The sequence below is a fragment of the Caloenas nicobarica genome, chromosome 3 (genome assembly GCF_036013445.1).
Source record: "Caloenas nicobarica isolate bCalNic1 chromosome 3, bCalNic1.hap1, whole genome shotgun sequence".
Taxonomy (NCBI): Eukaryota; Metazoa; Chordata; class Aves; order Columbiformes; family Columbidae; genus Caloenas; species Caloenas nicobarica.
Window position 1 is genome coordinate 15401988 of NC_088247.1, and position 14093 is coordinate 15416080.

The window sequence follows — 14093 nt, forward strand, 5'->3', positions numbered from 1 at the left end:
GATAACAGAAAATCCCTGCTGTAGAGAAGAATTAGTATAACCTGAACTAAAAAGAGATAGAGAAATGCTACCTGATTCACATCTTCCAGTTCGCAGTGTGATGGAGGATTGTTCTTATGTTTTCAGTGTCATTTTCATTATTTTTGTTAGTAACATTCTTAATAGCTTTCTAGCCTAAAGGTTTTTTCTTAAAAAAAACATGTTCATAAACCACATATACTGACTTCAATAGAAAATACTGTTAGAAGGTATGTAACGGAACATTAACCCAGCATTACGTTTCCATTATATATCTCAGTTCCACTGTGATACCTTGAATTGTCCAACGGTTCTTTTTCTTCCTCTGAGCTAATCTCTATAAGAAACATGTCCTCATCTTCTGACGTGTCTCCATTGTCTTCTCTTTTTAAGCTATCTAATTTATGGGTAGACTTCCTCCTCTTTTTCCTTCTTTTTTTCACAGAGCTACAGCCTGGAGGTGTTTCAGTAGAAGGCTGGGATCCATGGGCTTGAGGTGGTACTTGTGAGGATGCACCAGTGTCCAGGTTTCTTATTCTGTCTATGGAGTTTCTCTTCAGCTGAGCTTCCATTAAAGCAGCTCCCTCAGACAGAATTGGAGATGTGGAGAGATGAAAAGGAATTACCTCCTGAGAAAGAAAACATGCAAACCATAAAACATACTAGTCCCTCTGCCAATTGTAAATGTGGTTCTAAAATCTCTGCACAATTGCCAAAATCTGAAAAATAACAAAGATTGGACATCTGGGTGCTCAGTATGATCCTATAGCATAGGGGCATAGGGGAATTGTTCCATTGCTCCATCTCCTTAGACAAGCCAGGAACAATACTCTTAATAAAAAGGATTCTCTGAGCATATGTTATTAGCTAGGTTATGGCATGCGTCTCTATCCGCTAGATGCTAGATACAGAGCAGAAACAAAATCCTAGTTTATAACCTGAGCATCTTGTAAAATCCAATTCTCCTTCACAACTCAGATGACAGATAGTAATCAGGTAGGTCAGTGGTATATAACTAGGTCACACAAACATCCTCTTATTCCATCATATATGCACATCTCTAGACATTCATGGAAGCATTTGTAGCAATTTTCACCCACCAAGTAACTGTTACCCCACAGAAGACTTAAATATAAAGATACGGAGATTAATACTGCATGTGCACACAGCTCTCACCTGAAGTGAGTAGTATCATACTCAATAGAGAATCATAGAATCATTTTGGTTGGAAAAGACCCTTAAGATCACCAAGTCCAAACATTAACCTAATACTGCCAAGTGCTAGAATGGTTTGAGTTGGAAGGGACCTTAAAGATCATCGAGTTCCAACCCCTGCCACAGGCAGGGACACCTTCTGCTAGACCAGGTTGCTCAAAGTCCCATCCAGCCTTGAACACATTGAGGGATGGGGCATCCACAGCTTCTCTGGGCAGCCTGTTCCAGTGCCTCACCACCCTCATGGGGAAGAATTTCTAATCTAAATCTACTCTCAGTTTAAAGCCACTATCCCTTGTCCTATATAAGAATTTTAAAACTCATCACACTCTGGACAGTGACAACAATTATGGGAGATATCTGAAGAGAGGTGCCTGTATAAAGCTCTTCTTATGTTACATTATATGAGGACTATTCAAAACTAGTGTGGCCATAACTTACATAGACTAATATTTAATCACACAGCTCAAAAGCAGGCATTCTCATTTAATATAATTCCACATAAATAGTAGTTGCAAGATCACGTCTTTGGTAAATACCAGAATTACTGTGTGCACCATTGTTTAAAAAGCACGTACACTTTTACCTGTGGTGTGCTGCATGTGTATGTTCAGAGTAAAGATTTCTACAAAAAGCAGGTCCATGGACAAATTAACCTCTGTTGTAGACTTCTTTGGAGTACATGAACTCTGTACGTGTTACTTCTGTTCACGCATTGGCATGCACATAACTTCTGATTTATTTTTTAGTTATGTGATTACTATCTTTAGATTTTTTCAATCTTGGTGACTCAGAAAACAAAGTAACTCCATAGTATCATATTAAATTTCCATAGCAGAAAATTGTCCGGAAACTTTCAAAACTATAAAAGGGGTAGAGCTACGTTTTTCAACAAAATTTGTAAACTCCAAACTGACTCTGAAAAGCAGGCATTGAATTTTTAACAAATTAAAATTAGTTTTGACTCTCACCTGATCATTATCCATCTCCTGCACAAAAAAGGCCTCTCCATTGTCTCCTAGTTTCATGTGCAAATCTACAGCCTCTCCATTAATTTCTATGTCAACCTGGAAGACAATAAATATATTTTTAAATGAAAATAAAGTTATTTTAGGTACACAGCTCCTGTTCAGCTCTCTTACCGCTGTCACTGGACAAATGCTTCTCAGGGAAGTGCAGAAAACCTTATAATAAATATAAAATTCTGAACTTGTCTGTTTTTCTCCCCACCCCTTCACAAGGTCATCAATTGTCAGCATGCTTTTCTAACTCATTCAGTTCATTGCTGTCTTGCTCCTCTACTCAGGAAGGTTTACAGCCATTATATAAAGTCCTGAATCTTTTAAAATGTAATTCTGAATGCTTCACTCACCACACAAATCTTTTTGCTCTTTTAATTCATAGCCTAATTTTGCCTTGTGCAAGAAGTACTTCAACATGCAAATTCTTAATATACTGTCTTTCAATTTCATTAAACAGACTTCTCTTTACACTATGAGAAGCATAAATGTGAAAAATTGTCTGTTTCTTCCAGACATTTATCTAGCCACTATGCAGCCTCAACTATTTCCATCTCTTGTCAGAAGGATCTCTCTCTTCACGTATAACTTTTCTTGCCACCAACTCCATTCCCACTGGTGAGTTTTTTTGCAGGCTTGGAGATGCCTACATTCATTTTATATTGCGGGACACAGTATACTATTGGCACAGTAACATTTTTAACTTCTGCCCATCATAAATACTGGTATTCTTTTCTGATTCATGTAATAATTTAACACTGTCCATGGTGATATCAAGATCTTTCTGCTGAACAATTATAACTACATTAGAGTTAGACTGTGTGTAGTTACAAATTATTTCCTATAATAATCCGTCACACATTACTTACTGGCAACTTTGCATCTGGTATCATATTGCCAGGTCATTCGGCTTGGTTATACTTATCTAAAGGTCCTCACTGCTTTTTCTGTCTTCAACTAGCCTCAACATTCTGTTATCTGAACATATTACTTCATTATTAACTCCATTTTTATAACTATTGTTGAACGTGTCAAACAAAAGGGTCTTAATACCAGTTACTAATGAAATATTATAATCCCAAATCAGCACACTCAAAACTTTGCTCATTGAAAATAAATATTGCCAATTTCACGGTTCTTCTTGGTTTCTTTTTATAGTCAATGTCTTAGAAATTATGCTTTGAAATGCAAGAATCAGTAACGATTGCTTTAACTGAATCTAGCCTCAATTTGGGCACTTTGCAAAGAGTGTCTTAAGAAACTCTTGACTAGCATACCACAGAACACTCAGTAATTTTCATGCCATTAGAATCCCCCTCACAGAACATATCAAAATTCTCAATTTTCTTACCACTTTCTCCCTAGAACGTAGGACTCCCATTTTCCCAAAGCGTACATGGAAAGGGGAACACTGAAGATTTCCATCTGGCTGACGTACAACAATTATATCTATACATCCAGACAGTGTGGCTGGGTTCAGTCCCTTGTAGAGCTCCTTCACAGTCACAAATACTTGCCCTGCTAACTGTCCAACGTAATTCATGGTTTGGACCTGAAAGGCAAATGATAGAACAAATAAGATTTTTGAACCCTGCTTTATATTTTAGAGACATTTGAAAGACTGAGATTCCAGCAGTGAGGTATTCTCCTGTTTCACAACTAAAGAACTTCATGTAGAATCAGAAATTCACACCTAACTTATTTACAGCTGACGCGTGTTTGCAGAGAGCTATTAAAAGACAAAACCAAAAGAGACCTTGGAAGTCAGAGAACTGTAACAACTTTCGAAAGTTCATAAAATCACTCACATTCAAAACCACTGTCAGACTTTTAGATTCTGCAGCTCTTAAATGTCTCCAATTATCTCTGAAAAGCATCACTTCCAAAAAAACATCTCCTCTGATCATTTATTGTGCCCTCAACACTAAATATATCTTTCTCATATATTTCTACAGGCTTTCAAGTGCAGGGCAAGTGAACGGTTTTAAGCTGAACTAATTTTCCACTACACTCAAGTCAAAGACTATTTTTGCACTTTCCAGGGATTTCTCCCATTAAAATATTATAATGCATATGCACAATAGATACGCATTAAGGTTTGACAAGCAACCTTCGCTTCAAAGCATCTGAACTTTAGAGTGCTTCCTAACGCAACTTTACCATTCTTGTTTTAAAATTGCCTTTTAGTATCAGCAGCTTTATTAAAAATCAGGCCTGTGTTGATGGCTGAAGTGGTTGGCTTTATTTCCCACGCTCCTGGATTTATTTAGTATTTAACATTTAGCTTCCCGCATCTACACTGTTAATGCACATTCTGTTTGCGCTTCATTAATACACTCAGTCCCCTAGACAGGACAGCATGCATACTTAAGACGTATACTTGCAGGGTAGGCAAGGGTAAAACTCCCATTGATGATGATGAGAACAGAACTGAGCTCAGAGCCAGAGAGACAGTCACAGCACTGAGCTGCATGGCATCAGCTGCTACAAGAGACTCCTTCAGCTGTGTTCTCCCATAAACAAAGAGACGCAAGTGTGAAATGCTGTAAAAATAGCTCCAATTCCTAACTGTGATTTATGCTTAAAAACAATAAACTATTAAAAGAATACAGTAAAAGCATTACAGTAAAAAAAATGATCAGAAAGCTAAGAAACGCTATAATTAAGGCTGGTATTTTCATGCATAGCTGTTCTAGTTAATTAATGATCACCTGTGTTTTTTTCCCCAAAAGTCCCTCCACATAGGATGGACTGAAGCTTTGCTTTCTTCTCTGTTTCTATTGCAATACATGAACATCAGAACACAGATCATGCTCTGAAGGAAGAATTATTTATGTTCTTTTGGTCTTTATGTAGTCATCACCACACTGCCTCTGAAAAGTGATGGTGCTCTCCCCATCTGACAACTGGGGAATCACAAAAGGATAAAGATTAAAACTAGTCACTAACTTTGGAAACCAAACAGACTTTTTTGAAGTATTTAGTATACAAGATGTTAACTAATGAAAGAACACTGTTTGGAGAAGCATTTCTGCACAGCCCTAAATTGAGGCATCTAGGAAGTGCCACCTACTGAAAAGTCAACAAACAAAAACTTCATGGCAGAAAGAGCAATTATATTTAGTTCTCCAGCATTCAACTGGTATATCACTTCTATTATACGTTAGAAACATGCCTTCTTGAATGCAAATCTAGTGGTAAACTTCCACAGGGAACCGCACTTGAAACTCATGCCACACCCTGTGCTGAGTCACAGACCGACAGGTTGGAATGGACCTCTAGAGGTCACCGGGCCCCAAATTCTGCCCAAAGGAGGGTCAACTTGGACCAGGCTGCCCATGACCGTGGTCTCATTGAGTTCTCAGTGTCTTCAAGGATGAAGACTTCTCACCCTTCCTCCACTCGTGTTCCTATGTTTGCCTCTCCTCAAAGTGAAATTTTTCTTCCCGGTATTTAATCTGAATTTCCCTTGTTGCAACTTGTGCCCATTGCCTCTTGTCCTGTCACTGCACACCCCTAAGACTTCAGCTCCATTTCCTCTATAATCCCCAACAGGTAACTGAATATCCTGAAGACTGAACAAAAGGAGCTCTACCAGCCTCTCCTTTTAAGTCATAAGCTCTTAGCTTCTTGGTGATCATAACCAGAACTCCTTAAAGAAGCTGGTACCACACAGGCACAGACCTAAGTTCAGAAGTGAGCCTCCAGGGTGACAGATGTAAACAAACTTTTAAAATTATACCTCTGCTTTGGAAAATATTTCCATTTCTACTGGGGATTTTTCGAACTTAAAGCACAGTAAGAAACACATTTCTTACTGAGTTAAGATTGAATTTAAAGATGGCTACAATTAGACTCAAAATTACATGGTGTAGTTCACCCTAGTTAATGCTTGGTCTGCTGAAGCAACAAAATTTCTAGGTGCAAAACAGCCACAACTTCCTTGGCAGGGAAGGAGTTACTGGGATAGTACATACACCACACTGTTTGGGAGACTTACAGGCAAATAATCCAAATATGAGGACTCACACATCCTCTTCACAAGTTGCACCAGGCGGTCTCTTAAACCCCTAAACAGAGAATTTGGCAACTATTCTTGTTCACAACGAATCTTAGCTGCATTGTCTGCCCTGTCTTAGGAAACAGAGATTATTTTTATACTTGTGAATTTAAGAAGTTAGACACCATTCTTCAAGCTCTGAGGCCAACTGGCATAGCACGGCTTGCTTCCATGCAGTGAAAATCTCTTATCCCTTAAAGTGTCACATTCAAACTGTCAGCTGGTGATGGACAATCCTCTCAAGCTGGGCTGAACCTGGCCTGTGCAACAAAATCACTGTGGAATGAAAAGACAGACTGGCAGACTAATCATATAAACCCCACTTCCTCAGGAAACCAGACAAAAATAGGTTTATATTTCAAACGCAGGGAACAAAAGATGCTGTAGTTAGAACAGGGGAGAGTTCAGAAATCGGCCTCTGATGGATATGGGCCCTTTATCCTAACTTTTATACACGCCAAACAAAGCTGAGATTGTTTGGAGTCAGAGGTTTTTAACTTTATACTCTGAACCTAAAGTGAGTCCATACTCTGTCAGTACTCCCAGAAACCAACATTCCTCAAACCCCAGAGAGACTGCGTGTGGTTTTGGAGCATTACTTTACTCTGGCCACTCCGGGAAGTCTTTCACTTACTAACCAGGCAGCAGCAACTTCAGCAGCAAACAAGAGATTATGTCATGGGCTAAACCCCCAGAGCCTGCCTGTCAATTATATTGAATTTAGTAAAACTCTTGTTCTCATACCATGCTAGTGGACGTAGCACAGAATATTTTTTTGCTGCTGGGAAAAATCAGAATCCTTTTGATCTAAGCTTATAGCAAGTGAGAACAGCCTGTACTGCATCTGCCAGGATTTTCAAACGTCTTGAGTTTTGGGTTTTTTGCCAGGAGACACTCCACAGCCCCTACACTACGTATCTATTATGAAATTAGAAGTATTTTCTAGTATTATTTTTAATGTCTATTTAATTAGCATCACCTGCCAGGAGGCACAGAAAATTTCCAGCTCTTTTGAAGTAAAGACAACAGTCATTTTTCAGAATTGATCGTCTTGTGGAAAAAAAAGTGAAAAAATAATAGCTAGGTGTTACCTTATTACTGAACTGATTTATTACCTTACCAGAGATTGACCTAATAAAGATAATTCTTTAAAGTATCACTCTGTTGGATGCCATAGTAAGATCAAACGCACTTGCACTGTCATCTCCATAATCCACTTCTTTCACCCAGGTACAGGAGACTACTGAAAAAGCTAGTAATTGTACCCTTCACGGTCTGTTTTTTTACAGCCCAGTTCTTCCCCACAACATTTCATCTTTCTTTACCATATTTTGTAAAATAAAATACTGAAAGTCATAGGAACTAAAGGCCTTTTTTTCCTTTTGCAAGTCCCGGTGTCTCTTCAGGCACCACAATGCAAAGTTTAACAGGTTAGATATTCACACACGTCAAAATTACTTAGGGATACAAGTGCTATCCAACATGCTCTAAAGACATACAGTTTTTGGGAAAAAAAAGGACCATGATTTAGGCAGCATGCTGTAAGGGTAATTAAAAACTGGAACACACTTCCCTTGGAACATATGAAATCTCCAGTACAGAAAATTTTGAAAAGCAGGATGAACATCTGTTGGGACTGGTTTAGGAAAAGGCAATTGTAATCTTTGGGACAGAAATTGTCACTGTGCCTGTGTCCAAAGCAGTAAACTAAACCATATCACATCACAGACCCGACCATTACATCTATACTGAATCTATTTCAATTACAAAATGTTCTTCTAGCATAATTTAGGCACAGGCCAAAAATCACTCTCCCAACGATTTCTGGGCACAGCTGATAAGATGAACTGGGGACTACCCCTGTGGCCAGTTTAGAAGTAGTCACCTTCTTTTAAAGGTTTATACAACAGATGTGAACAGATGGTGCTAGCTGGTCTGGCCGCCAAGAATGGACTTTGGCACCATTTCATTCACTAGCAGGGATGTAGCATTTAGGTCCCTTCCAGCCCCTTTTCTAGAGTTCTACAGTTATTGACTGTGCACTCAATTTGTAGGCCATGAGAGCAATGGTAAGCGTAACACAAACCAAATGCTTTGCACAAAGAAAAACAACGCGTACAGGTAATCTTTCGGTTAGGCCTCTAATACCTGATGTTGTGATGAGCCCTGTCCGTGATGGAAGTGACAGGCATAAGCACAGAACAAACCAACTTTCCTAAGAACTTCTCCATACAACTTGCAAAATGGTAAAAGGGAGCCAAAAACTGATGGGCCAGTGTTTAGTTAAAATAAATCACTGCAGCTCTGCTGCTGACACTGGAGCTATAACAATTTTACAAACCTGATCCATCTGGTTCCCTGATCTGCCGGTGGCTTCTGTTTTGAAGATGTAAAGCTTGAGAGAGACTGGATTATATTTGGGAATCAGGCTGTGGCCCCTTCAAGACAATTATTCCTCATTTACAAAAAAGTAAACTACAATATTTCAAATACTCCTAGGTAAGTGCTTACTCTTTTACTACATATCAAACATTTGTTTTCTCGACTCTGAAGCAGTTTTGTTTACAGTATTGAACACCAATTCCCTCTACAGCAATTAATGGAATTCTGCTATTGACATACTCTCTACCACGCAAAACAGTATCAGAGGTTATATTCTAAAAAAGATTTATGATAAAAACATAAGCGAGAGAAGGAAATACTTCAGATGAAGATTCCCTAGATGGATTCTTTCAAAATTAAGCTTAGCCGTTCATGTCTGTACCACCACCACAGTAGCGATGATTCCTTAACTACAACAGCTTATAATAAGTATAATGCTATTATTTTTTAAAAAGGTACTTCCGTTTATTAGTAAACGGTCAATACATTGTAAAGTCACTAATGTTGTGTGACCATCACATTCAAAGTCCTTAATATTTTAACTAATTTCAGGTTGGAAACTGAAAATCAGCAATAACTTTCTAAATATTTTTTCTTAACTATTTATTAGCTCCTACATCAATTCAACCCAGAGTCTCTGCCATGAATTCCCATCCCACTTTTTTTTTGCGTAAATTCCCAGCCAGAAGTTGTGCATTTCTCAAAGCAAAATCAGAGCCTGGATTTACTTTCTCTAGAGGAGCAGTGAAGGCACTGTACAGGACTTTGGGAGACCTCAGTTTAGGTCCCTGCTTTCCCACACAGTGTTGGGCAAGTTGCTAAGGCTTAGCTCTTAGAGGGTCTCTCAAGCAGGGTCTCCCAGTGTGGCTGTCTCTCAGCCACAGCATGTCAAGCTCATCCAAGTGAAACATAGACAAGCACTCTCCCTTGGGCATTTATTTTTTTCCCTAGGAAGGGAAACCTGGACATATGAGCTGAAAGGGAGCTGTAAGCAGCCATGGCCCTGATTTGGACAAGTTTTTGAGGGAGAACTCCAGAGCATTCTGCTGAGCAGCGCAATTCTGGTTGTTCTGTAAACAGGAGGGCAAGCTCTGTCCAAACCTCATTATGTGCACATTTTTTCCAGACCTCCGCACAGCCACAGCGGCATGGGACAGACCACAGTCCTGCAGGTGATTTGACAATACTTCTCATCGGTCGGCAGACAGGTGCAATTCACTTGTACATCCCAAATCAGAAAGGAGAATGCAGCATGTGGCTGCCTCTATACGAGTGTAAGAGCATTTTGGTTCCTGACAGTCAAATCTCCAGAAATATTTTAGGGTTGGGATTATCCTGGGCTTAATTCTATTAGGAACTATTTGACTCCTGTTCCAATTTATCCAAGGTGCCAAAAACTGTGACCTCTTATAATGGCCAGAGAGTCAAATGGATCAAATGTCAAACTTATCTGCCGAGCTTCCAGTCCCTTCCAGAACCCACTCGCTCACACTCACTCACAGATACATACTCTGACTATGAGATGACAATTCACTTGGTATTGCACTGTCTTTCGAATATCTGAAATATTACTTGGTTCGATACTTCACAAAGTCGCTGTGAAGAACAGAATATTTTCTTCAGAGCAGCTGAAATACAAAATTCAAATTGAAGACCTGCCTGTAAAGAATCCTTAAGCTCAAAAGGAGGACTGGCCTATAGTCCCACAGCCAGGGCATCGGACTGGCACACAAGGGTCCAAGAGAACTATTTCATGGCCAGTTCAAGTGTACAAATATGGTCCCCACACCAGCCTCCCAAACGTATATTCCCAGTTCTCTCAAATCTTGCCCTTGTGTCAGCACTGAAAACTAACATCACTAAAGCCATACAAAAATAATTACCAACTGGATCAACGAGATGACATGACTCACTGCACACCCATACAAGTGCTAGCCTCAACTAAAAAGAGAGAAGCTGAGAAAGAGTCGGTGGTGGGTAGTACCAGAGACACCTCTTTTGGCATTTCAGGCAATCTTGAATTCATCTCTCAAGATTCATCTCCTCCTTTTGCTGGGATCTCCTGGGAGACCTTCCACATTTCCCTCCATCTTCCTGTGTTTCAGCCTCCCAACTGCCCAGGGCTTCCCTCCTCACGGAGACACTTGGGGGAAACGCACACAAGGGCTGACACCCCTTTGGACTGACACTGCATAAACAGGATCAAACTTTACAGCAAACTGAAAAATACAAACTGATGCCTGAAACTGAGAACTTTTGAAAAAACTGTGCTGCCCTGTGCTACTGTTCTGATGTCAGAGAAGGAACATAAATCAGCATGGAATCACAGCAGTAGCTCTATGCTGATACCTCAGGTGACTTGGCATCCTTTCTTTCAGTGGAATTGGAAAATAAATTTGTTCGTTAGACTATAACTTTACATTTTCTGCATTTTCAGAGTTTAAAGTAAGCTCTTACTGCATTCCAACTGTTTCTGATGGTTGCTGAGTGTTATGTATGTGTGTTCATAAACAAATGCATGCACCTGCACATCCTCAGGTATGGAAAAAGGTCAAAGACTAAAATTTGCCCAACTCCCTTACAAACAGACCATGCTGAGTCAGGTAAGTAGATATCATCAGGTAGCCTATATTCCACACCAGTGAATTTGAGCTATCAGAAAAGCAGAAAGTATCTAAAGCCATTAGAAGCTACTTTCATGGCTTTATGCCTAAAATCATAACACAATAGAGTCTTCCCCATCTTATCTCCTTCACTGTCTGTGCAATTTTTCTCCAGTTCTCTTCATGGAATTAGACTCATTTTACTGTAACAGGCACATATCCACCTGACTTCTAACTGGGTAGACTTGATGGCAGCAAAACCTTATCTACGTACACTAAACATGTGTTGGTATTTGTTTTCCTAAGACAGCAGAGAGACAGATAAAACCAGCCAGAAAATAAAATAAAACCACACCAAAACACCCTTCAGACTGTGAACCAAATCAGAGGTCAATAGATCTATTGAGGTTGATGACTTTACACATGAAAGGAAAAATGATCTGCTGGTTAGTCTGCAACATCTGCGCTGAGACCCTGTTATTAGTACAGGCCTGTACATAATTCCTCTTTTTGACAGAGATAACAACAACACTGAACAGTTTTGTCTCCAACCCTCTCTCCAAAAGATACATTCTCTTCATCTTCCGGAAGGTAGATGAGATACACTGATCAGTAGAAAAACTAACATTGTTCAAGGGTGGGGGAAATCACATGGGAGAAAACAAAAATTAAGTTTAGTTTCATATGCAGCAACTGCACTACTGCCAGCCAGGCTCAGCTATGGCATTAAATCTCTCTGGCCTGTTAGCGCTTTCATTATTCCATCTCAGGGCACTAAAGCAGCGATTTGCATCAGCAGTTGCCAGCCAAAGGGAGGCAAAACATCACCTCTAACATAAAAAGCAAAGCAGCGCATAGAGGGGCACTGGACTCCACAAGCTCACGCACCTCGGCAGGGGCAGGGACCCCAAACCGACAGCCCCCGCAGCTGCCCAGCGCTGGGTGCCTCCCTCTGAAGAGAAACCAGGAAAGCATCACACTTCCCCCTTCCCTCTAACGCCGTGCACAAAGCCCAGAGGAACCCAACAGCTCCGCTGCTCGCTGTCACTCCCCAAAGCCAGACTCCCCAAAGCCAGGGAAACAGCAGGCGCTGCGGAGCGCCGCCGGGACCAGCGGGATGCCCAGGCCGGAGGGACCCGCTGCCTCCCGCGGGCTTCCCCGGCCAGCTCAGCGCCGGGGAGCAGCGCTCCCCTTCCTCCTCTGCCCTCTCCTCCTCCCCGCCCCAAGCCCCGGCACCCACCTCTGCCGCCCGGCACCCACCTCTGCCGCCCGCCGCCTCACCGCGGCTCCGCTCGCTGCCGCCGCCGCCGCCTTTGTGCGCGCCGCCCGCCGCGGCGACAGGCACAGGTCCCGCCCCGGAGGATGGGCCGCAGCGCACGGGGGGCAGAGGGCGGGCGGGGAGGGTGCTCAGTGGCGGCGCGGAAGCGGTGGCAGCCTGACGCGCCTCCCGCCGGGCACGGCGGCAGCGAGCGGCACCGCGGGGTGTGCGAGGCGCTGCAGCTCCCCCGGGGGCGGGCCGGCCCCCGCCTACCGACCGCCGGGGGGCCGGGCAGCGCCACCGCCCCCAGCACCGCGGGGCCGGCAGCCGGGTGGTGGCGGAACGGCCGCCGGGCGGGGGACGGTTGGGCCCCGCGGCCTTGCGGCGCTGAGTCAGCGCGGGGGGCGGCGCGCTGGCGGGGGGCGGGCGGCTGCGGCCCTCCCGCCGCCGCGGGGCCGCTGCTGGGCCGCGTCCGGCGGGGAGCTGGGGCTGCTCGCGGTGGTGCTTCTGTTGGTTTATTTAAACCGTTACTTCAAGCTTGAAATTATAATCACGGGGATACCTTCTCTTTTCCCAGCTCATTTCAGTCGATGTCAAAAACACTGAACAGAGGCATCTTTTTTTCAGATTTATAGGTAGGAAAACCAGAGAGTGGAAAAGGGGATCGTCCTGTCCAGGCTGCTAAGCAGGTCCTTGAAAGGCCGGGGTTGAAGCCAGGGATCCCAAAGTACTGGGCCGCAGGGAAAACATCTTTCAGTATCATATATGCTTTATCACTGTAAATAAATGTGACGAAATACAGTTTTTCCACCAGATAGTGGTTCTCTTCCATTAAAATAATATTGTAATCTTTTACACCGAGTGCCTTACGCAACTAAACAGGGAAGTGGATGTCTGTAATAAAAATTAACTGATAGAGGAGTCTTCCAGGTTTTTTCAACCCTATTTACAGAAGAGGGCAATGCTAAGTGCAAAACAAATGAGCAGGAAGCAGAGTAATGTGGAAAAAAGGAGGACAAAGAATATGCCCCCCAAAAAAAGGATCAAAGTTCATTACTTGAAGATGATCCTGCTAATTTTAGGCTTGAAAACAAGTTTTTCAGAGCTGGATTTAGTGCATCTGCATGTTCTGGTCCCCGAAATGTACATGCAGCTGAAGCCTGGGAAGGATTCCTTGTTGAGTAATCAGCACTTAAGCCTTCAGCTTTCTGTTATCTTTACAGTTACACTGTAGAACAATCTCAGTGCAATCTCCTCTAGGTCCTCACCCAATTATAACCCTTCCTACTGTTTTCCTCCGTCATGTTTCCTCCTGTAGTTCCGCTAACTTTGTCTCCACGTTGGCTGGTCTTTGCACAGCTCACAGCTGAGACAGAACAGCTGGGTGACACGACCTGGAGCATGCTCACAGACCCGAATCCCTGCCTCGTCTTCTCCTCCATTCCCAGTTATGCAGCTACACGAAAGAGCTCACCTCCGTTTTAGAGCAAAAAGGTCAGTGAAGACAGTTTCTGCCCAGAGACAACGAACAAAGGTGT

The 14093-nt window shown here is 42.3% G+C and overlaps 1 protein-coding gene across 5 annotated transcripts in view; it reads right to left on the minus strand.

Moving 5' to 3' along the window:
* LPIN1 (lipin 1) overlaps positions 1-14093 on the minus strand; it is an 84398-nt gene that overhangs the window by 34027 nt on the left and 36278 nt on the right. For 3 of the 5 annotated variants that reach the window (XM_065630627.1, XM_065630628.1, XM_065630626.1), the window contains exons 3-5: positions 3604-3804; positions 2205-2300; positions 313-647 (exon numbers count right to left, since the gene is read on the minus strand). In XM_065630627.1, the coding sequence (XP_065486699.1) occupies positions 313-647; positions 2205-2300; positions 3604-3804 (632 nt within the window). Of the gene's footprint in view, positions 1-312; positions 648-2204; positions 2301-3603; positions 3805-12537; positions 12689-14093 lie in introns of those variants that run through there. The other 2 variants (XM_065630629.1, XM_065630630.1) reach the window with 2 other exon arrangements.